Consider the following 24,638-nt stretch of genomic DNA (forward strand, 5'->3'; position numbering starts at 1 on the left):
TGTTGGTTTTGTATATATGCTCTTTATTATGTTGAGGAATTTCCCTTCAATTCCTATTTTGTAGAGTGTTTTTAATCAGGAATGGATGTTGGATTTTGTCATATGCCTTTTCTGCATCAATCGATATGATCATGTGGTTCTTTTCTTTTCTTTTTTTATTTATTTATGTGATGGATAACGTTGATCATTTTTCTAATGTTGAACCATCCTTGCATCCCTGATATGAATCCCACTTGATCATGATGTATTATCTTGTTGATGTGTTGCTGGATTCTCTTGGCTAGGATTTTATTGAGAATTTTTGCATCTATGTTCATGAGGGATATTAGTCTATAATTTTCTTTTTTAGTGATGTCCTTCCCTGGTTTTGGTATCAGGTTATGCTTGCTTCATAAAATGTATTAGGAAGTTTTCCATCCTCCTCTGTCTTCTGCAATAATTTGAGTAGAATTGGTGACAACTCTTTCCTGAATGTTTGGTAGAATTCTCCAGTGAAGCCATCTGGGTCTGGACTTATTTTTGTTTGGGAGTCTTTTGATGACCTGATCAATTTCTTCTTTTGTTATGGGTCTGTTCAGGTTTTCTACTTCATTGTGTTTCAGTTTAGATAGGTCATGTTTTTCTAAAAATGTATCCATCTCTTCTAAGTTTTCAAATTTGTTTGAGTGCAACTCTTCATAGTATTCTGTTATTATCCTTTTGATTTCCTTTGGTTCCATTGTGACATTGCCCGTGTGTTTTGTAATGCATGGTATTTGTGTCTTTTCCCTCATTTTGTGTTGTTCCCCAGCTGCAAATAAAGTCCCAAGAGCTTTACTCCATTCACTTTATTATGGTGAACTTTACTTTGAGTAGTCTGTAGGTGTTACCTGGTTTGTCTTCTGTTTTTATTGCATTTCTAGTTTGTTTGATAATTTATCTTTAAAGGAAAACTCACTACTGAGTGTTTTCTTCCATGATCTTTATGGTTTCAACTTTACCTCTTAGGTCCTTGATCCAGTTTGATTTAGTTTTTGTGTATGGTGTGAGGTATGAGTCCTTAATCATTTTTCTGCATGTGGATATCCAATTTTACCATTTGTTAAAGAGATTGTACTTTTGTTACCTTTTCAATAATCAGTTGTCAATAAATGAATGGGTTTATTTATAGGTATATGTTTTGTTTTTGACAATTTTTATTGACTTGTCCACTTAGTTTTACTCATCTTTTCTTCTGCAGTATTTAACCTACTATTGATATTATCTACTGTATTTTTTCATTTAAAATGGTGTAGGATTACATACAACAATGAGAAGGGATTGGAAGTGGATGGAGTTGGAATAGGAGCCACAGAGACAAAATGTGATAACTTAGTTGCATGGATGGGATTGCAATAACTGAGAATGAACAAAGTGTAGGATTTTTTTTTTTTCAGTGTGAAACTGATGATCTTCTCTGTAAACCTTCACTCAGTTCACAATGAAAGTTACAAATTTTTAAAAATCACTCTAATTACACTTTTAACATTATTTAGTTTAATTTTTAAAATAAATTATAAACTGAATGAATAAATAAAATGTTGTAGGTTTTACTTCTGGAACTTAGATTTGATTCTTTTTATACCTTCCTTGTCTCCTCTTAACATACTCAGTATTTCCTCCAATTCTTGAATATATAGGATACATTTAATATATTAGTGTACTTGTTTACTAATTCAACCAACTCCATCCCCCCCCCTTTTTTTTTTAAAGCCACTTTTTATTATGAACTGACTGAAGGTTTACAGATAAGATAATCCATTTTACATCCAAAAAATCCATACACTGTGTTTCATCTCAGTGACTACAATCCCCACCTCCACCCCCATGCTACAACAGTTACCCCAATGCCTCCTTTCGATTCCTATTTCCATGCCACCGTCCTTCCCATTCCTTCTCAACTTTGTCCTCAGGTGAGTGTTTGCCTTTTGATCTTGAATGACTAACCATGCCATGGTGAGCATACCTTACTAGTATAGCTATCCCCACTGTATACCTATCAATGGATTGGCTGAAAATTGGGCCATGAGGGTGAGTTCCTTCCTAGACTTGAAGGGTGATTGAGGGCCAGAGTCTCTGGTTCATGCAGTGTCTTTCTGACCAGTAAGTCTGAACTTTTTTGAATAATTTTGACTTTTGTTCCACATTTTCTCTAGGACCTTCTAATGTGATCCCTTTCAGAGCATCAACCACATCCTTTGGGTCATTATTCGTTAATTTACTTTTCTCCTAATTATGAGTTGTAATTTTCTACTTCTTTGCAAATACTAATATTTAATTAGATGCCAGATGTTTTTTATTTTACTTTCTCTGGTTTTTTTTTTTTATGTTTTATTGTGAACTGAGTGAAGGTTTATTGAGCAGCTCATCAGTTTTGCTTTCAACAAATCTGACATTCCACTTCAGTGATTCATCACTTATCCTACCGTCTCCCTGTGATTCTTGTTTCCATTTCACCTTCTTTCCCACCAGCCCTTTGGAATTTTTTCCTTAATAAATATTGCCCTTTGACTCTTGAATGTCTGATCATTCTGTGGTATGTGTGCCTCATTATACCTGTCTCCTTGTTGGCTGGAAATTGAGTCACAGGGTAAGTTCAGTTCCAGACTTAAAGGGTGACCAAGGCCATAGTTTCAGATTTCTACAGTCTCATTCTGAGAAGTAAATCTGGTCCTTTTTTATAATTTTGAATTTTGTGCTACATTTTCTCCCATTCTATCCAGAACTTTCTACTCTGATGCCTTTCAGATCACTTGGTAGTGGAAACTGGCACCTTCTAGATTGTCTGGTCTCAGGACTGTGAATACTGATGTTCATGTGTTCCATTAGTCCATTGGACTCATTGTTTCCAAGCATCCTCAATTGTCATCACTCTGTCCTCCACACAGGACAGACCAATTGTTGTATCTTAGATGGCCGTTCCCAAACTTTTAAGACCCCAGTCACTGTTCACAAAAGCAGGATGTAGAACGTTGTCATTGTGGACTATGTTATGCCAGTTGACCCTGGTGTGCTTCGAGCCCCCGGGCCCAGTAACTCATTTTCTGAAAGTATTTGGCAATGTCCAAGAAGTTTTCATCATTTTACCCCTTGTAGGCTCCACCATGAAGTCCTGGTGTGGCGCTGTGGGTTAATGCACTAGACTGCAAAGTCATTTGAACCACAATGTCGGCAGTTCAAGCTCACCAGCTTCTCCTTGGAAACCCTATACAGGGTTGCTATGAGTCGGAATCGACTCGATGGCACTTACTAACAACAACATGTTCCACCACATTTAGAGATAGGTTTACATCACAGGTAAATACCCATGTGCAAATATCCTATCAAACCCTTATGTATTTGTGGGTATATTCCCACTCTCCCTCTCACATCCATTTAGCCTGTGTATCTATCCATGTATCTAACTGTGTTGTTGTTAAGTGCTAACTCATAGTGACCCTGTATAGGGTTTCTGAAGCTGTAAGCCTTTATGGGAGCAAAAGTCTTGTCTTTCTCTTGAGTGGCTGGTGGGCGTTAATCACTAACTTTGTGGTTAGCATTCTAGTGCTTATCCTACAGAGCTACCACACTCCCAGAAACAGTAATAACAGACATAATTCATAAGTGGAGACATAGGTAGATATATAAGCCCCCGTGATCATCCTGTATCCCTCAGGTGGATAAAAAGATAAATGTTACACAAGACATTCCCCCCATAGCTCTCTCTGTTCTTCAGTTGGGTTTGACAATCCATTGCAGTGACCACACAGAACTCAGACTCCAGACTCACAGTTGTGGAGTCTATTAGGGAAGTTAGGTTACAGTGCAGGACCAGAGATGCTCAGGGCACAGTTGTTCCATCAGGACAACCTCTCCTCTGTCATGCCCACAGACAGACCTATCTCTCCCCAGGCACTCTTACCAAGTTCTTTTAGGGTCGCTGATGAATGCCCACAGAACACACCTTGCTACCATAAGCCTCAGTCTGAAGACACTAGGCTCTAACTCTAACTCTGTGGGTCAGCAAACCTAGCTCTCCCACTTAACATACCTGGAGGCACCCCCTCTATAAGCAAGCCTCCTGCCAAAGTCATTCTACTTTACTTGCTCCGGGGCTGGGAAGCCCAGCGCTCGGTCTCACACTCTGGCTCTTGACTCCTGCTGCTGCTCCTCTGCCACTCCTCCAATGTCACAGTTTTCTGTCCCTGGGTCAAGGAATTTCAATTTGCAGGGATCTCAGGATCCAAAGATCTTGCTCCACTCCTGATTCTTCTTCTTTGATGGTAATGGGAGCCCCCCGCCCCCATCCTGTTTCTTAGATGCTTCATTTTATACCCATGCAAAGTTTCTAGTTTTTGCAATTATAGTTAACTCCTGTAGCATCTATAGCTGATTCATGTGATTCTATTAATGTCGTCTCCCACCTCCACTTACCTAGACCCAGTAGTGCAGAAATATTTGGTGGGATTTACAGACTCTGGATTGAAGGTTGTGGTGTGGTAGTCTACCCTCTAGCTAGTGGATTACACTTGCTTTCCTCATACCCCTGGAAACCATCAAAGAATGTTTCTTTTAACATGAAAACCATTTTTTGCACCTTTACAGTAGTGGTCTCGTGCAATATTGGTCTGTTTGTGACTGACTAATTCCACTCAGCATAATCTCTCCATTTTAATCTGTTTTATGAGGTGTTTTGCAGAGTCATTGTTAGATTCTGCAGTGCTGCGTTGTGTATGATTGTGTGGATGTACCAGATTTTTTATCCATTCTTCCACTGATGGACATTTAGGCTGTCTCCATCTTTCTGCTGTTGTGAAAATGGTGTGGTGAACCTAGGTGTGCGGACACCTACTCATGTCATGGCTTTTATTTATTGAGGATGTGTTGTTGTACCTCCTATATACCTGTCTATAATTTTCATTTTTAATGATGTCTTTGGCTGGTTTGAGTATCAGGGTTATGCTCCCTCCATAAATTAACTTTGGTGTTTTCCATTCTTTCCTATGGAGCTCTGGTGTAGCACTTTTGGATAAGCACTGGACTGCAAAATTGGTTTGAACTGCAAGGTCGCTGTTCAGACCCACCCGTCAGTCCTCAGAAACTGTGTATACAGGGTTGCTATGAGTCGGAACCATCTCGGCAGCACTTAACAACAACAACAGCAATACCTTTCTATGTTTTGGAATGGTTTGGGTAGAATTGGTGTCAGCTCTTCTCTGAATGTTTGGTAGTATTCACCAGTAAAGCCATCTAAGCCCAGGCTCTTTTTTTGTTGTGAGTTTTTTAAAAAATGTAATTACTTTTTTTCTTTTGTTATAGTTCTGTTCAAGTTTTCTACTTCAATCTGTTAGTTTAGATAGATAGTGTGTTTCTAGAAATTGGTCAGTTTCTTCTAGAGTTTCAAATTTGTTGGAATACAATTCTCATAATATTCTCTTATTTCTGTCATGATATCATCCATATCATTTCTAGTTCATGTTGTTTGTCTTTTCTCTCCTTTGTTAGATTTGTCAGTGATTTGTTGATTTTATTAAACCCTTAAGTGAAATGACTTCTTGTCTTATTGTTTTTCTTTCTGTTTTCTCTCATTTATTTATATTCTAATCTTTATTATTTCTTTTTTTCTGATGCTTTAGACATACTTTGTCTTTTCCTTTGTTTTATATGTGTGGTGATTGTGTTGACTCTTTTTCTAATATTGAACCATCCTTGCACACCTGAGATGAATCCCACTTGGTCATGATGTACTATTGTTTTTTGTTTGTTTTTCATATGTAGGATTCTCTTGGATTTTGTAGAGAATGTTTACATCTATATTCATGGGAGATATTGGTCTGTGATTTTATTATTTTTTTTAGTGATGTCTTTGCCTGGTTTTGGTATCAAGGTTGTGCTTTTTTCAAAAAAATGAATTCAATAGTATTCCATCCTTTTCTATATTCTGGAATAGTTTGAATAGAAAGCTACCATGTTGGCCTGGACTTCCTTTAGTTGGGACGTTTTAAAAATGACCTGATCATGTTCTTCTCCTGTTATGGGCCTGTTCAAGTTTTCTACTTCAGTCTGTGTTAGTTTAGTTTGTTGTTGTTCGGTGCCATTGAGTTGGTTCCAAGTCATAGTGACCCTGTGCAACAGCAGAGTGAAACACTGTCCAGTCCTGCACCATCCTCACAATTGTTGTCAGGTTAGGTAGGAGTGTCAACCTAAATGGCCAACAATTTGTTCATTTCTTCTAGATTTTCTAATTTGTTTGAGTATAAGTCTTCGTGTTGTAGTCGTTGTTGTTAAGTGCCTTCAAATCAATTCTGACTAATAGTGACCCTGTATAGGCGTTCCAAGGAGTGGCTGGTGTATTTGAACTGCTGACTTTGTGGCCCAGTGCTTATCCTACAGTGCCACACCAGGACTCCGTAAGTATTCATAATATTCTGTTATTATCACTTTTGTTTTCATTAGTTCAGTTGCAATATTACTGGTATCATTTCTTATTCGTGTGCTTGCATCTTGTTTTCTCGTGTTATATTTACCAGGAGTCCTGGTGTGACACTGTGGGTTATTGCGCTGGACTGCAAAGTCAGTTTGAACTGCAAGGTCAGTGGTTCAAGCTCACCAGTTGCTCCATGAGAACCCTATATAGGGATGCTATGGGTCAGAACTGACTTAACGGCACTTTAACAACAACAACAACAACAGCAACCAGTGATTTTATTAATCCTTCCAAAGAACCAACTTCTTGTCTTGATGATTGTATTATTTTCTGTTTCATTTATTTCTGCCAATTATTTTTGTTGTGTTAAGTGCCGTCAAGTTGGTTTCAACCTATAGCAAACCTGTATAAGGTTTCTGAGGAGCGATGGGTGAACTTGAACCACCGACTTTGTGGTTCAACCCGACTTTGCAGTCCAGCACATTAGTCCACAGCACCACAGATATTTATTTCTTCTGGTGGCAGTTGAGCTTATTTTATTGCTCTTTTTCTAATTGTTGGAGATAGTGGGTTAAGGGATTGATTTTGGTTCTTTCTTCTTTTTGGGTGTATGTGTTTGTTGCTATAAATAGCCTTCTGAGTACTCCTTTTGCTGTGTCCCAAAGATTTTTCTATGTTGTGTTTTGTTCTCATTTGAATTAAGAAATTTTAAATTTATTTTTAATTTTTTTCTATTACCCAGTAGTTTTTTTACAGGGTACTGTTCCGTTTCCATGTGTTTGGTTTGTTTACTTGATCTTCCTATTGTTGAGTTCTAGTTGTATACTGAGAGGGTGCTTTACAGTACTTCAGTGTTTTTAAACTTACTGTGGCTTGCTTTGAGGCTTAGCATAGGGTCTATTCTGGGGAATGTCCCATGCTCACTGGAAAAGGATGTATATTGTGCTGCTATTCGTTTGAGTGTTCTGTATAAGTGTAAGGTTAAGTTGGTTGATTGTGTTGTTTAGTTCTTCTGTGTCTTTTTTGAGTTTCTTTCTAGTTGTTCAAGTTGAAAATGGTGTATTAGAATCTCTTACAATTGGTGTACAGTTGTCTATTTCTTCAGTTCTATTAGAGTTTGATTTATGTATTGTGAGACTCTTTCATTGGGAACATAGATAGGTATCATGATGTAATGGACTTCTTTGTTTCTTATGCTGGTTTTTGCTTCAAAGTGTATTTTATCAGAGATCAATATTGCCATTCCTGCTCCTTTGTGATTACTTTTAGCTTAACATAAGTTTTTAGTCGTTGTTAACTTTTGTCTTTGTGTATAAGGGATGTCTGTTATAGACAGTGTATTTAAGGATCTCATTTTCATTTCCATCCTGCTCGTCTCTGTCTTGACTGGTCCATTTAATTCATTTGCATTCAGTGTAATTTTCAGTAGGTTTAAATTGGTTGTGTTAGTTCTGTGCTTTCTTGTGATGCTGCTGGTTTTTTTGTTCAACACAATTTTCTATGCTGTATTCGTTTGTTGTGGGTTTTCTTGTTATTTGTTGCTGTTGCTTTGAAGTTTACTAAATCTTTATGGTGTGTTTTGATGAGAAGGTGTATTAATTTTCTTTGAGGTTACCCTGTAATTTATTAATTTATTCCCCACTTTAAAACAGTCTGTTTTATCTTGAAGTCTACTTACTTTACTAACAATCTGAAGGTTCTCTAACTACCCTATTTCTTCTGTTTGTTTGTAGTTATTTTTTATTATAAATTAATAGTTCTGGTTTCCTGATTTCAGTCTTGTAGACTTCTTTTTCTTTAGATAATTTTTAATCTGGATTGAGTTCTTGGTTTTGTTGCCATGTGTGTTAGTATCAGGTTGTTGTCTGTTGCTGGTTCTCAGTTCAATTAAGTCCCTTTCGTTTTGTTTGTAAAGTTGATCTGGTTACTACAAATTATTTTAATTTCTGATTATCTGGAAATGTCCTAATTTCATCATCGTATTTGAGGGTCAGTTTTACTTTGTATGTATTTTGGGTTGTCAGTTTTTTTCTTTCAGAGTTTTGAATATGTCATCCTATCGCCTTCTTGCCTGCATGATTTCAATTGAGAAATCAGACCTTTGTCTAATTTGGTCTCTTTTGTTGGTAAGTTTTCATGTTTCCTGTGGCACTCTCAGGATTCTCGCCTTGACTTTGGTTTTGGAAAGTTTGATTTACGATATGTCTTGGTCATTTGTTTTTGGGATCAATACAGTTTGGGATATATTCAACTTCTTGAATGTTTATCTTCTCATCATTCATTATGTTAAGGAAGTTTTCTTCCAACAGGTTTTCTTTGTGTCTCTTTCTGTTCTGTAGTTCTACTGATCCTACCATAAGTTATTCCTCTTCATGGTGTTCCACGTTAATCATGGCTGTCTTTGAAATTTCCCCCCCTTTTTTATGATTGTTCTGCTAGCAGATTTGTATTGAGAGATTTATGTTCAGGATCTCTAATTCATCCTTCCATTGATTCAAATCTTCTCCTTTACCCTCCAAGGTTTTATCCATTTCTGAAATCTTAGTGCTAATCTGCTAGATTTCTCTTTGCCAATTTTGTAGTGGTTCTGAATTTCACTTATTTTGTCACTTCTTACAGTGTTTTCCTGAATCCTTCTAGTTTATTTTGTGTTCTTCTTGCTTTCCTCTAAAGCTCAATCTTTCAGTCTGTTGAAGGTATCTAAATAGCATTCTTTTGAATTCATTATCAAGTAGTTCCAATACTTTCTATTTCTTGGAAATGTTTTCTGGATCCTCATCTCGGTCACTTGTTTGAGCCATTATGCCTTGTTTCTTCATGTGAACTGAACTTGCCTTTTGTCTCAGAGATTGTGGTATCATTGTGTTTGTATTAAATTGGTGGTTGCGTGTCATTGTGGTCTTATTCCCTTACTACCTGCTTCCTGGATGACATATGAGTAGAGAATGGAAGTGGGTACATAGTTCTCTGTTCACCATTCACCCAGTTTTGGCTGCTTGCTGTTGGCTGCTGTCTTTCATTGATCATGTGGTATGTTGTTGTTTTTAAGTGTCTTCTAGTTAGTTTGGACTCATAGTAACCATATCTATTGTTTCCAAAATGTGGCTGGTGGTTTTGAACTGCTGACCTTCTAGCTAGCAATCCAGTGCTTTTCCCATAGTGTCTTGAGGTATTGGAGCTGATATTGACTCTTGCTCAGTATATGGGGCTGAAGAGGGTATGGTTATAGCAGGATTGCATGGGCATTGCTGCTGGCACCTTTGGGATGTGGTCAGAAGAGAAAACACACACACATGCAAGAAAAAAACAAGCAAACAACAATGAAAAAAGAAAATGATAAAGGAATAAAAGACAAATGTAGTAAGAAAAAAATAAAGTAAATTAGAAGAAAGGGAAACAAAAATAAAACAATGGAAGAGATAACTTGGGAAAAAAATTAAAGAAAGAAAAAAGCATTAAACAAAACTAAGCAGAAGGAAGAATAAAAGAGAAGTAGACCAGAGAATAGTCAAAAAAAGATCAAGAAGAAGAAGAAAATAGAAGGAAGAAGAAAGTAAGGTAGAAAAGAGAAGCAGAGGAAAAGAACCAATGAAAGTAACAATAGAAAGATAAAGAGCAGGGAAGGGAAAGAGGAGGAGAAGAATGAAGAAAACAATGAAAGGAAAAAACATGGGAGGGGTAGGACCCAGAGATCAGAAATCTCAGGGGGTTCCTGTCAGTCAAAGAACTCATAAGGTGGGTGGAGGAGGGAGGGATGGTGGCATTGCTGGCTCTAGATGGAGTCCCTATAGGGCCTAGGTGGTGTCTGTGGGTAGAGCAACCAATCTGTAAGCAGTTTGTACAGTCTATAAAGGTAGCTAGGAGCCGGGTTTTTTAGGCCCAGGGAGCAGCTAGGGCAGGGCAGCTGGTGTGAGCGATCCTCCTAGTTTAAGGTTTGCATGGTGGACTTTGCAAGTTTTGTGGGTCTGAAGCAGAGTTCACCTGAATCCAGGCTCCAGGGTGGTGCAGCGCCTGCCCACAACTGTGCAGCTCTGATCTCCATGGGAGCAGGAGTGGTTCAGGGGGTGAGTGAGGGTGGGGGTTAGCCAAGGGAGTGTGAGGCACAAGAAAGAATCATGCCAGTGTGTACCCAGTGTGCACCCTAACCCTCATCCTAGCCACTGTCTGTTCCAAAACTCCAAAAGCTCAAGATGGCCGCACCGAGTCAGGCCAGCTGTCAGTTCACCCACCTCTCTCTTTTTTCGACTTCTATCCAGCTTTTCCTCACAGCAAGTATTCAGTCTATCTCTCTACCTTTCTTCTGGCACTCAGACTTCTAGGATTATCATGTGTATCTGTTTCATCTGGTCCCCCATGTCTTTGTTGTTGTAGAAGGTTTGTGTAGAATGTGTGCTTACTCTACTATCTTGCTAGAAGTCTTTCTGTGGGGTTTTTTTTTTCTTTAAATATTCTTGTTATTTCTTCTGAAACCCAGATAAGTTACAAGTTAGAAACAATTTGATCCTTTGGGGTCTTGCTTTTAAGCTTTGTTAGAAAGAACCAGAGGAGCATTTATTATAAATTTGTCCACTTCTGGGACATAACTCTTTTTAGTGTTCTATCTGATGTTCCATAAATTAAAAGATGTTCTATTTTTGTTGGTGGAAGCAGGAATCATTCTTAGCAATGTAAGCTTTGGGCGTGACCCCTTATAAACTTTTGGGATGATTCTTTCTCTGCTCTTGAGGATTTGCCTCACGTGCATACAGAGATAATATGCAATTAAAATTTTGAGAGGGAAAAATTATTTTTAATAATAACTATTTGGAGTCCTGGTATGGTGCTGTGGGTTAATGTGCCAGACTGCAAAGCCGTTTGAACTGCAAGGTTGGTGGTTCAAGCTCACCAGCTGCTCCTTGGAAACACTATACAGGGTCGCTATGGGTCGGAATTGACTTGACAGCACTTAACAACAACAACAGACAATCCTTGAGGAGCTCTAGTAGCATATTGGTTATGAGTCAGGCTGCTAATCTCAGGTCAGCAGTTCGAAACTACCCACTGCCTTGCAGGAGAAAGATGAGGCTTTCTGCTCCCGTAAAGATTTCCAGCCTTGGGAATACTACACAGGGTCACTATGAGTTGGAACAAACTCCAGGACATACCACCACCACTACCACCACCTTTCAGGTCTAGAACTGAACTCACCCTCATGGCTCAGTTTTCAGCCAAGCAGCAAATAGTTCCACAGGGAGGATGAGAACACTTGTAAGGTGTACACACCATGGAATGGTCAACCATTCAAGATCAAGAGGGCTGTATTTCTCAAAGAACACAGTTCAGGAAGGCTGGGAAGAAAAGGTGAGATGGAAGTAAGAATCCGAGGGAGGAAGTGAACAATTGATGGTGCATGGAGGGAGGTGCTATAATCAACATGACACAAGGATCTGATTTTGCTGAATGTAAAACCAATACTCTGCTCTGGAAACCTTCACTCAGTTTACTATAAAAAGTTTCAACTTGTTTTTTTTTTTTTTTCTTAAACGTTTTATTGTGAATTATGTGATAGTTTACATGGGAGAACATTAATTTTACATTCATTCTATCGTGTATCGTCTCATTGCCATGGTTACAATCTCCTCCATGCAACATCAACCAACCAAAGGGTATACCCTGCAATCCTGCCCCCCGTACTCCCCAGGTCTTCGGCACACAGTCGCTCTCCTTCTCTGGATCTAAAGTCTCCAGCTGCTCCGTTGCTCTACATCATCATCTCAGGCATCACTGCTTCCCTGGGTAGGGTCCCGCTCTCCGCTCTTCTCCCTTGATGGTCCTAGGGACCTCCGCTCCTAGACTGAAAAGTTAATCACTCCTCTCCTTGCTATAAAACGTCTACCTTTACATTTCCAACCCTCACAATCAGTCCTGATAACAATTATTCACTACTGTATCACAAGAGACCCGTCTGCATTTCATTGCATCAGCCCCACCTAGACAGATTGAACACTACTCACTGGAGATTCTACCTTCCTCCAGGCCCTCTGGGTCTAGGTTCCCTCTTGAAAGCTTGTAAGCCAGTCACTTCTTGCCTTTGTGTAGCCCCCGCCCCCCATTTTGGGTAGCCAATGTCCAAGTTGCCCATCCCTGTCTACTCTGTGTGTGGAGGGGGTGGGAATGATTCTTGCTGTAAGCATTTATTCCCTCTTTTGAGCTACTGCTTCCATAGGTGTAGGTCAAGTTCATCAAATTGTATGAGAAACCTTTTTTTTTTTTTTTCCCCTCTTCTTTTTACTTCTGGTTGAGCTCTGATCATCCAGTCACTGAAGCCAGGATAAGTGGGTATTATCTGCAAGTGTGGGTGTTCTTATGCATATGCCCTCTCTTCTTATCAGCTGGATGCTTCACTCTCCACTCTAGTCCTCTGTGGCTATGTCACTGACTCTGGGCCCAAGAGTCCCTAGATCTTGCCACACTGCTATTTTTAAGAGAACAAATTGTGCCATAAAAGCTATTATTTAAAAAAAAATGTTATTTACATCCTATTTATCTCATTCTTTAGCTTTTTCCTTCTGTGTACATTAGTGCATAATGTTAACATGGTCATTTTGTTGTTTTGTGCTGAGCTCTGGTAGCGTAGTGGCTATGAATCGGGCTGCGAACCGCAAGGTCAGCAATTCGAAACTACCATGGGAAGCTGTTCCATGGGAGAAAGATGAGGCTTTCTGCTCCCATAAAGATTTACAGCCTCAGAAACCCTGTACAGGGTCACTATGAGTCGAAACTGACTCCACGACACAACAACAACAACAGTTGATTCCAACACTGGAATCTTTAGCGAAGCAGATTGACCATCATTTCTCCGTGGAGTGGCTATTGGGTTCAAACAAATTCCTGTTTTATGATTAGCAGCCAACTGATTAACCACAGTGACACCAGGGCTCCTTCTTGATACACGGTGGTGGTGGTGGTGTGCCATCCAGTCAGTTCTGACTCACAGCAACCTGGCATAGGGTTTCAGAGGCTGTAAATCTTTACAGGAGCAGAAAGCCTCCTCTTTCTTCTATGGAGCAACTGGTAGATTTGAACTTCTGACCTTGTGCTTAGCAGCCCAGCTTCTAATTCACTATACTACCAGAGCTCCTTGGTTAATATACTGATGGTGATTTAAGGACAATCAACTTTAATTGCCATTCAATTGAAATGTTGAAACAAACTGAACCTGGCACCAGATGTTTTATCACAAAGTAAATATACCAGAAGTTTTTTTCATTGTGGCATATTCAGCCCCATTGCTTCTAAAATAGATTAGCACTAATAGTGATATTTTGAAGAGGACAGAATTGTTATGTTTTTATTTAGAAATACTATGTACTTCCTATTTGAGGAACTCAGGTAGTGGGTTTGGAATTGGGCTGCAAACTGGTGGTGGTGATTGTGGTTTAGTGCAGCCAAGTCAGTTGCGACTCATAGTGACCCCGTATAGGGTTTCTGAAAAGCAGCTGGTGAGATTTGAACTGCCGACCTTGCAGTCCAGTCCTGCAGCACCATACCAGGCCTCTGATCATATGGTCGGCAGATTGAAATACCAGTTGCACCTTGGGAGAAAGATGTGGCTTTCTGCTCCCGGAAACCCTATATTGGGGTCACTATGAGTTGGAACCAACTCCACGGCATCCTCCACCACCACCACTTGTCTGTATGGCACCCTGGAGCTTTTTCTTTCCTGTATATTAGTGAGTAACATTAAAACATGGCTATGTTGTTTTATGTGTCATCCATCGAGTAGGTTCTGACTCTGAGAGATCTTACTGCCCATAGGGCTTCCTAGGCTAAAATCTTCATAGGAAGAGAGCTTTCTCTTGTAGTGACTCATGAGTTCAGATGGCCAAACTTTCAGTTAACAACGGAGTTCTTACCCATTGCCCTACTAGAGCTTCTTAGATACATGATACGGAGTCCTGGCGTGACTCTGTATCGGAGGCTCAAGCTCACCAGCTGCTCCTCAGAAGCCATATACAGGCCCGCTATGGGTCGGAACCGACTCGACCGCCCTTCCATAACAATTTTTATGAAAAAGTGTGTGTTCTGTATGTATTATTGACAGGAATATGTGAAAAACAACCTTGGAACCCACTGCTGGAAACCAGTCAGTGACTTTCAGATGTTTTGACAAGTTCAGCATTTTAAAGTCACCTGCTGCTCCTCAGAAACCGTATACAGGGTCACTATGAGTCGGCATTGACTCAGTGGCATTCAGCAACAATAACAGAATAAGAAATAGATGTGGGTAGGCCCATTCTGTGGCTGCACTCACACCTAATATGAGACAGACTGTTGTTTGTGGCTTTTATTTCTGACGTTGGTCTTACCTGAAGGATTTGGCAAAGCTGGCTCTGGACCATGGGAGGCAGGACCTAGATCTTGCTGATACCAGATGTAGCTCCTAGGTGTGTCTCTCTTTGTCTCCTGTTGACTGTCCACCCTCTTAAATGCAGCAGGATAAAAACAACTGTCAGTTGATCTCCCTGATGACTTTTTTTATAGATCCCACGAACTCACTAGCCGTCCTTTCCCAGAAGACATCTGGGAGACGGTATCTGCCCAGCATTGTCTCACTGCCCACTGTGAGGGTCCTTGTGGTTTGAGGTTGAGAGGCACCTCAGAACACAGGTCTGATGACTGCCTGAAAACCCAACCATTGAAAACACTGTGGAAGGCAGTTCTGTTCTGACATATGTGGGGTTGCTGTGAATCATAGTGGATTGGTGGTTTCTGTTTGCTTTTAAGAATCTCTCATGAAATCAGCAACTTACCTGTAATGATAACAATACCAAAAGTAGATTGTGCTTTTCTGAGACTGCCAGGTAGGACTCTGTCTCCCAATCCTATGAACGATGCCTCTAAGATCGGGTTTTCCTGCCCGCTTTCGATGAGGACACTGAAGCACACTCCACTTGTCCCCACCCCTCTGTGCAGAGATGGGGCATAATGCAGGGCATCATTGCTGATGAGCTTAGTGCCTTGGTCTATGCCAGGCCACACTCAGAACTCTCCCAGGCTCAGCACAGCGACATCAACCCTGCACCTGTGTCTAGGTCAGATCTACGCCGGGTGCTGAGGACAGTGATTACAGAGGCTCCTGTCTCCCGGTGCCTGCAACAATCTAACTGCTGCAGTCAGCACTTGTGCTTGGCCTTTTGATTCCTCAGGGTGACTGACAAAATCAGAACCTATCCTGTGAGCTTTATTAATCGCTGCAAGGCCGTACCATTACTAGCTGCCTCTGCACGGCTGCTACCCAAGGCCTGGCTCCCACCTTAACCCCATTGTCCTAATGTTGAGAGTCAGCTGTCTGCTGACCTTCTTCAGGCCTCCATCAACCCCTTCCATCAGCGCCTTTCCACTCCCTATCTCAGAAGTTAGCGTCTAGCAGCAGGAAAGAGACATTCTGGAGGAAATGGGGAGTCTTAGGTAGGCAACTAGCTCACCTAGCTTCCAGCATTGAAAAGGCAGAGGGCAACCCCAGCTACCCCAAGGGCTGGCATGACCTGGGCATCAGGGAATGTGCCTTAGAAAGAGCTACTGGGAGGGGAATGTGGGGCAGACCCTAAAGCTACCGTGAGGCTCTAGTTTAAGGTTTGAGAGGTTCACTGAGTGGAGCGGTGTCTGGAAATCTGAGAGCCCCTCAGCCTCAGTAACGACCTTCATGCTCTGTCTGGTGGAGGCACAGACTCTTACAGCCTTGGAACTGAGTTTGATGGATCTTCAGGAATCAGGGTTGAGAGTAGGTGGACTAACTGAGGGTCACGGTCTTTCTCAGGCAGAAGAAGAGCGCCATGACATGGAGAAGGTCAAACTGGACAATAAGAGGATCCTCTTCAACCTCCTGCCAGGCCATGTGGCCCAGCACTTCCTCATGTCGAATCCTAGGAACATGGTGAGCTCTGGCATTACCAAGTGCTGATTGGCTGGGAGGTGGCAGAGCTCTAGTAGAGGTCCAGTGTGTGTTTGCTTTCACACCACTTCTGCCCACCGGCTGCCTCTCTGAACTCAGTTGCCCTCTGGTTGTATGGGTCCCCAGTCCCTCCTGGCCCCCTTTGCTGATCCAGAAGGACAGGGCTGGGCTAGGTGAGGAAGACACTCTCAGAAGGTGGGTTTGGCAGAGCCATGAAATTAGTTTGCTGTTACCTTGGATCACACAGGACAGAAAGCAGCCTTGGCCATCCCCTGCGGGAGAAAACGGACTTTGCAAAACCACAACCAATGTTAAGAAAAAGCAGTTTATTTTAATGCCTGAAACTGTTGAGTGGAGTTGCTCTTTGCTTGCAGACGAGTTTTGGCCAAGTGTGCATTACACAATAAATTCGCCTGAGTGTAAAATGGTTTGCTTACACATCTGATTAAGCATATTGGGTATTCATTTTCCCAATATGTGGTTTCTTAGTGCCTTCAACTGCTGCCACAAAGAGCTGGGATGCCAGTACAGAGATGAAACCAAAAAAATGATGATTCAAAAGCAAAAGGATTCAGGGCCCAGTGAAGCCAGCTTTTCAGCTTGAGCTGATTCCTCAGGGCAGATCCTTAACTCAGTTGTGCCTCCAGCCATCCAGAGCACATAGCTTTGTAAAATTGTTTCTACCCCAACTACCACCCCCTTGCCTCACTAAGCACAAGGCTGTAATGTGTGCCAAGGGCCCACAGTTGTTGAGTGTGTAACCTTGAGCAAGTTGTAAAGCCTTTGGGAGCCTTTTCCTTCTCTGTAAAATGGGCTCGTAGCGCCCCCTGGCATCATGGGAGAAGGTACCAGCGAGAGATGTTGACTCTACTAACTTGTTTGGCCCCTCCAGGACCTTTACTACCAGTCTTACTCACAAGTGGGGGTCATGTTCGCCTCCATCCCCAACTTCAACGATTTCTACATTGAGCTGGACGGCAACAACATGGGGGTCGAATGTCTGCGTCTTCTGAACGAGATAATCGCAGACTTTGATGAGGTAATGTCCACTTTGATTTGTCCTGAACCCCACATACTCCTGAGTGCTCTGTCTGTAGCTGCTGTGTAGGTTCAGGAGATGCTCCTTTGCCTAATAGAATCCTGCATGTGCCCAGCACCATATCATGTGCCCTATGGGGGGGACATACACCCTGGGGGAAGCACTCTCACATTGCTGCTGAGAACCGACATTGGTGATGTGCCATGGAGTCGGTTCTGACTCATAGTGACCCTGTAAATCTGTATGGGAGCAGAAAGCCTCACCTTTCTCCCGTGGAACAGCTGGTAGTTTCCTACTGCTGACCCTGGGGCTAGCAGCCTGACTCGTAACCACTACACTACCAGAGCTTCTTGAAAAGCAACATTAGCTTGGCCTTCCTTTTTCGGCATGATTAATGAGAAGCGACATTAATCATGACAAGGAGGGCCAAACCAGACCAGACCCGCTGCCAGGGAGTCAGTTGGGACTCAGAGGGACCATGCGGTCTGTAACTGCCTCACACTGTGAGAGGAAGCACCAGGTGCCAAGCTGGCAGCTGAATGCTGAGGCACTTCGCTCCCAGTGAGCAAACCTGGGCTGTGTCCTGGGGAGTGTTTGGAGGCCCCGTCTGCGGGCACGGGGCTGTGTCATCCCTAGCTCTGGTTGTGACTGCCACATAGCCATTTCGTGAAGCATCGTGAGCATAGCTGTGGACAGTAGAGCTGTGGCTCTACACTTTAACTCCTTGCTTCTGCCTTTGACCCCTGCCCCCAGGCCTGTGTGTTTCAGTCCAGTCCCCATAGTTAACCCAGAGCCCAAAACCAGAGAGGAAGATTCATTTTCCGGATGTCCTTGTGCTTCTGTTGTTGCTCGTGGTGGCTGAGAACTGTGATGACTTGCCTACAATGTTATGTAATGTTGAACAGTTTTATGTTTTAAACCAAGCTCATGGAGAAAGACTTGTATAAAGATCTAGAGAAGATCAAGACCATTGGAAGCACCTACATGGCCGCTGTGGGGCTGGTGCCCACCGCCGAGGACAAGGTGAGTGTTGAGTGAGGGCCTGGGATTAGTCCTGTGACTGTGAAAAGCACCCCCAGCCTTGCTGCCCCCCACTACAGTCATCTGGATTGGCTTAGGGGAGTTGGGGAGCTGTCTTCAGAGAGTCATCTACGGAAACTCAGCCCAGAGGCAGCTGCCTTGAGTCCTGCATGCAGCTCTCCTTGCTGTTCCCACACCCAGGGTCCTCCCCGAATGACCAGTATGAGATTGGTAATGTGTCCCCGGCCTGCCAGGCGGTTTGGTTGAAGTAAACACAGTTGGGAGGCAGATAACCGGAGAGTACCCCAGAGGTATCTTAGTGTACCTGCTTCCAGTCATGCTGACCACTAGCTAGCTTCCAGCCCCTGCTCCCACAATCCCTCCATAGCCTTCATTCCTGGTGTGAGGTTTCCAGTCCAGGCACTGCTTGTAAGCATGGTTCATTACCCTGTTCCTGATGGTTCAGACGAGCTGCGCAGACATGGCCATCCCAAAGGGGAGTCATGTGTCCCCTACTCCTTTCATGCCAGTCACGGGACAGTAAGACCCCCTTCACAGATACTAGGTGGATGCCTTCCATCTGAGGCATTGCTTTACGTACACAGGGAGGTAAAGGGCTTGAATAGGCACCTCCCCTCTTCTGATGGGGTTTCCACTCCAGACTCCGGCTCTGGGTGAAATACTGCGTCTGTCATTCCTCAAATGGTGCTGACTTGTCCTTACACCACCTGCTCCGGAGTGACACCAAACTGTCAAGCGCAACATAAATCGTAGGCTCCTGGGCAGACAGACATCTGACCCAAAGATGAGGGCTACATACATGGGGCAGGGGTATGGGCAACATGCAGTAACCCTGGAAGGTCTGGATATGTGCCGGACAAGAGATTCCCTGGGAGGCTGTCACATGGCGCAGGGAGCTGCTTCATAAGGCCCAGGGCAGGCCCAGGAGGCTGGAGGGGAACTTGGGGGGACTACAGCAGTCCAGGCCCAGGGCAGGCCTGGGAGGCCGGAGGGGAGCTACAGGGGACCACGGCAGTCCAGGCCCAGGGCAGGCTCAGGAAGCAGGAAGGGAACTCCAGGGGACTATGGCAGTCCAGGCCCAGGGTCTTAGCTGTCATCAGACTATAGGACTTGACACAGTCCCCAGTCCAGAGGACCCCTGCAATGAGGATTGATCTCCTAGGGTGGCTATCACAAAGTACCATACACTGGGGGCATCAAAACCACAGACATTTATCGTCAGATCTGGAAGCCAGGTCAGTAAGGTTGTGGAGAACCCTTCACTGCCTCTTCTACCAGCTGGTGGCTCACGGCTGTCCCGGGCTCCTGGCAGCATTGCTCCAGTCTCCACCTCCTCCTCCTCTGTCTCTTTCCCTGTCTCCTTTTTTCTTTCTTTAAAAACTTTTTATTCTGCATTGAGGGAAAGTTTACAGACAAAATCATCAGCTTTACATTCGACAAATAATACACTTAGTTTCATCTCAATGATGATTACAATCTCCTCCCTGCAACAACAGCTACCCTACTTCCTCCCTATGACTCCCCATTTGTAATCATACAAAACAAAAAAGTATGTATTAACTGTCCAGAGGGCGCCTTCTGCCAGTCAGGCTCCTGCCAGCAGGCACACAGCCGTAGGCAGCCGGCAGCAGCTGTCTCTCCATACCATCGTCTGTCTCTGTGGCCGCTACTTTTTCTAGGTTGTTTTCCCCTCTTCTTATAAGGACACTTGTCCTAAGGAGATCAGAGTCCACTAAACTGACATGGGTAGTGGCCACAGGGAGGGGAAGGTGGTCCCCTAGGAGACCTCCTGCAGACCAAAGGAGCAGTGAATTCACAGGACAGGATGTGCCAAGTCATCAGTTGGTCCCCTGAAGCCTGGAGGAGAAGGAATTTTCCAATTATTTTTTCTGGATGGCACTTAGCATTGATGGAAAGGAAAAAAAAGGGACAACAAAGGCATTGTCCTGGAGCAAAGGGCCTTGCTGTTTAGGACCATGTGTTCACCTGTGACTAGACTGAGTGGGGCAGTCATGCCAGGTGACTGGGGAAAGGAAAGCATTGGCACTGAGATGCCCAGCAAGGACTGGAATGGGCACCCACAGGCAGTTGGTCTATGTTCCCGGCTTGCTGTATTCTGATGGCATTGGAGTCACAGGTGTTGGAAAGATGTCATGGGAAGTGGGGCTCCGTGTTAGCATTTGTCACTCAGTTGCAGGGATTTGTGTGTTTAAAAGAGCAGCCGCAGCTCATCTGTACAGTTAGCTGTCAGTTGCCCCTATCTGTATCTGTGATGCGCCCACTTTCTCTCATGGTCTTCCTCAGTCTGGGACTCTGACTAAAGTTCACACCAGCTCCCCGTGAAAGTGTCACTGTGAAAATAGGAACAGAAGAATGAAATGTTCACTTCTAGACCTGCTCAGCCTGAACCACAGCAACCCCTGTATGTGGGGAGGCTGGTGTGCAGTCTGGCTATAGTGGCCGAGAGGAGGGTGGCCAGCCAGGAGCAAACCAGGAGAGGCATCTGCTGCTCATGCTAGGCAGAGAGTCAGTACTGCTGGGGAGTGAGGGCCCTACTGGAGTTTGGTTAGTTTCTGAAACTCGGCCATTCACACTGTGGCATGTGCACAGTTACAATCACATTTCTATCCTCAGTCTCCACTGCCACCCTGGTGCTGCCCCCGCTCTCATCTGTGTTGTCCCAGTTCGTTGTTGTCCCAGGTGAGGCCCAAGGGAGGGTGTGGGCTCCTCACTGTGCACAGGGCCCCAGAACAAGGCAGCACTCTTAGAACAAGCTCACATACCATCTCCACTAATCTGTGTGCAGAGGGGTTCCTGCTTCAGAGCGTCAGCACTGCCTGCTGAACTCTCTGACCCTACCCTGTACCCACAAAAAAGCACTCTTTCCAAAGTTGGAGACTATTAAAATTTCCCCAAAAATGAGAAAACCTTCCCATCGTTTTTAAAGGTCACCATTTCAGAAATGATGCTAAAGTGCCGTCGAGTTGGCTCTGACCCGTAGTGACCCTGTATAGGGTTTCCGAGGAGTGTCTGGTGAACTTGAACTGCCGACCTTACAGTCCAGTGCATTACCCCACAGCGCTACCCCAGGATAGGACCCTGTAATAGCACTGCCCCTCCCAAATGACAGACTCAACATGCGAACTGCCCCGACCCCTGGGTACCTGCTCACTGTGCTCCCCCACTCTGCAGTGGCCCAGGGAAAGCAGTGCATACGCATCGGAATGTTTGCTCAGCCACCTGTCCCCGCTGCTCCACCCCACCCCAAAGGTGGGCCTGTGTACGGGGGAGGACTGCCCTCAGGACAGTACCTACACCCCCGTGTCCAGTCAGTTCTGAGTCACAGTGACCCTCTCCGGGGTCTCCAAGGCTGTAAACCTTTACATGAGCAGAAAGTGTTTTCTACCGCTGCAGGGCAGCTAGTGGGTTTGAACTGCCGACCTTGCAGTGCTTAACCTACAGTGCCACCAGGGCTCCCCAGTAGAGTGGAGTGGGTACAGAATGTGTTCTGGGCCATCCTGGAGAATGCTGAAAATCCACCCCCCCACCCCATTCATGAAACTCACCCAGGGCCAGTCCTATCCACATCTAATAACCATCTGCTGCTCCCTAGGCTAAGAAGTCCATTACCTTCCACCTCCACATACTTGCGGACTTTGCCATAGAGATGTTCGATGTCCTAGATGAAATCAACTATCAGTCATACAATGGCTTTGTCCTCCGTGTGGGTAAGATACATTCTCTGCCCAGTCAGTTCACAGCTCCCACTTGGTTCTACTAGGAGCAGGACCAAGACAAGATTCTTGGTCCCACAGGCAGGAGGGTGGTGCCCAGAGGAGAATATGGATGTAGCAACAGGACACAAAGCCTCAGATAGTTTGTTGTTGATTTTTGTGAAGTACTGTCGAGTCAATTCCAACCCATAGCAACCCTGTATAGGGTTTCCAAAGAGCAGCTGGTGAGCTTGAACCACCAACCTTGCAGTTCAGATGACTTTGCCGTCTGACGCATTAGCCCACAGTGCCACCTCTGAATTATGAAAGGGAAGATGCTTTGGCATCATGAGACCCGTTAGAAACCACTTGGTCATCTTGGACATTTTAGCTGTATCTCTGATTCCACTTTGGCTGGAGGGCAATGGTTTCTTTCCTGTCTGCAGCTGCAGGCAACCCCAGCACCAGCACTGGGCAATGGGACAACCCAGGAAGTGGCCTCCAGAGAGGGCGAGGAAGTGGCAGCTGCTCAGATTTTCATGAGCATTTCAAGAGCCAGTGACCATAATGTTGTTACTCCCTGCCCCAACCACCCTCAAATGAGTCAACCCATGAATGAGAATAGGAGGTCTGACTGGCATGAGCTCAAGCGAGAACAGCTTCTCTACAGATAGACTACCGGTGTGTGGTACCAGCCTCAGAGATCCTATACCAGTGGTTCTGTCCTGTGACCACAGAGAAGTCCACACTGGGCTGGAGGTCACCCAGGTCTGCCTGGGTCTCTGTCACTGCCCATTCTATAGAAAGACAGGGGACCTCCATCCTCTCCCTTCACTGCATCGTGTGGGAACATCCCCTTCTCTTTAAATTCCATTTTTCACCAACCTTTTGAAGTCTCCTTATGCTGTAACCAGTTCTGGCTCCCACCCTAAAAGACATCTGACTGAAGAGTCAGCGAGGCACCATTTTTTCTGAAAATGGGAAGATGCAGTTGAAGGGAAACGCAGTTGTAGTCTTAGGTGTTCGATAATCAGATTTCTCAGGGCCCCCAGGGGCAGGATTCAGCACCATGTGTGAGCCGGACAGCTCCAGGGTCACGAAGACCTTCCAGCAGTCAGCCTGCCCCACAGGGGCTTGGGCCGCAGCATCAGGAAATAGCTCCCTGTGAGCCACATGTCTACAGAGGTGTAGCCCCCAGTGGTGCTGCAGAGACCACTGCTTTAGGAAGAAGGGCCAGAGGAGATGACCCCAGAATTGTAGGGCCTTGGAGGAGTCGCCTCCTCCTTCAAGAACAGGGTCTAGGGCCAGGTCGGGGCTTGTAGGTTGTGGTAACCACATGTTGTGGGCTAACACCACCTGATGCTGTTGTCTGCAGGCATCAATGTCGGCCCTGTGGTGGCTGGGGTGATTGGAGCCCGGAGGCCTCAGTATGACATCTGGGGCAACACAGTCAACGTGGCCAGCCGTATGGACAGCACTGGCGTCCAGGGCAAGATCCAGGTCAGTTCCAGTAGAGATCCTCAAGGCAGAGGTAGTTACTTCACAGGAAATGGAAGCACAAGTGGTAAAATGTGGCACGCCTGAGGCCAACGAGCAGCAGTGCAGAATCAAAGCTACGGTCCAACGCCATGACAGGTGCCTCCCATGACCTTTCACCGCCCCCTCATGGCTGAGTGACTTTCAGATCTTCATGGGTCTGCTGGGGGGAGGACGGGGGGATGACTAGAATCCTGAAAGGTGTAATTTGCTGCTTGATCGGGCATGTACTCTGAGTCGCTACAGCCAGCATGGGCATTGGTAGTTGTCACTGTGGTCTTGGTACGTTAGTTGGCCTCACTGCAGCTTGGGGCCAGCCTGTAGGTGAGTGTGTGTGTGTGTCTGTGAGCAACATGCCTAACAGTGTTCTGATTCCTTCCCTCACCCCTCATGCATTCCCAGCACCCCCTGCCCAGTTGCTTTAGCAGCGGATGGGCTTTCTCCATTGTTTCCATTCTGTTCCCAAAGTGGGAGTGGTAGTGGGAAGGTTTGACAGAGACCCAGGGGACACGGCCCTGTGCCTGCTGAAGTCTGTCCTAAAAGAGAGACAAGTGAAGGGAGACATTAGTACTGCACTTACTGTAAGATGCCCTTGTTCAATGTAACAGAAGAAGGGGCTCAGAGCCGCAGGCCCTTCCTGGTTTGTTTGTGTGCCCAAATCAAGAACTGTTTTCTGTTAATGTGTTAAGTTTGGTTCTTTCTTCTTTTTGGATGTGTGCGCTTATTGCAATAAAGTGTCCTTTCAGCACCGCTTTCGCAGTGTCCCAAAGATTTTGGTATGTTGTGTTTTCATTCTCATTTGTTTCTAGGAACTTTGTGAATTCATGTTTAATTTCTTCTACTACCCAGTCACTTTTCAGCAGGGTGTTATTCAGTTTCCATGTATTTGACTTGATTTCCTTCCTATTGTTGATTTCTAATTTGATATCATTGTGGTCTGAAAAGATGCTT

At 44.3% G+C, this 24,638-nt stretch overlaps 1 protein-coding gene across 1 annotated transcript in view; it reads left to right on the forward strand.

Moving 5' to 3' along the window:
• Positions 1 to 24,638, forward strand: part of ADCY1 (adenylate cyclase 1 (brain)) — a 274,296-nt gene that overhangs the window by 226,109 nt on the left and 23,549 nt on the right. Inside the window, exons 15-19 of the mRNA XM_006832260.1 lie at positions 16,224 to 16,340; positions 17,251 to 17,397; positions 18,322 to 18,420; positions 22,052 to 22,166; positions 23,527 to 23,651. Of these exons, the coding sequence (XP_006832323.1) occupies positions 16,224 to 16,340; positions 17,251 to 17,397; positions 18,322 to 18,420; positions 22,052 to 22,166; positions 23,527 to 23,651 (603 nt within the window). The remainder of the gene's footprint in view (positions 1 to 16,223; positions 16,341 to 17,250; positions 17,398 to 18,321; positions 18,421 to 22,051; positions 22,167 to 23,526; positions 23,652 to 24,638) is intronic.

This window comes from Chrysochloris asiatica, unplaced genomic scaffold (assembly GCF_000296735.1).
Source record: "Chrysochloris asiatica unplaced genomic scaffold, ChrAsi1.0 scaffold00006, whole genome shotgun sequence".
NCBI classification, from domain to species: Eukaryota; Metazoa; Chordata; class Mammalia; order Afrosoricida; family Chrysochloridae; genus Chrysochloris; species Chrysochloris asiatica.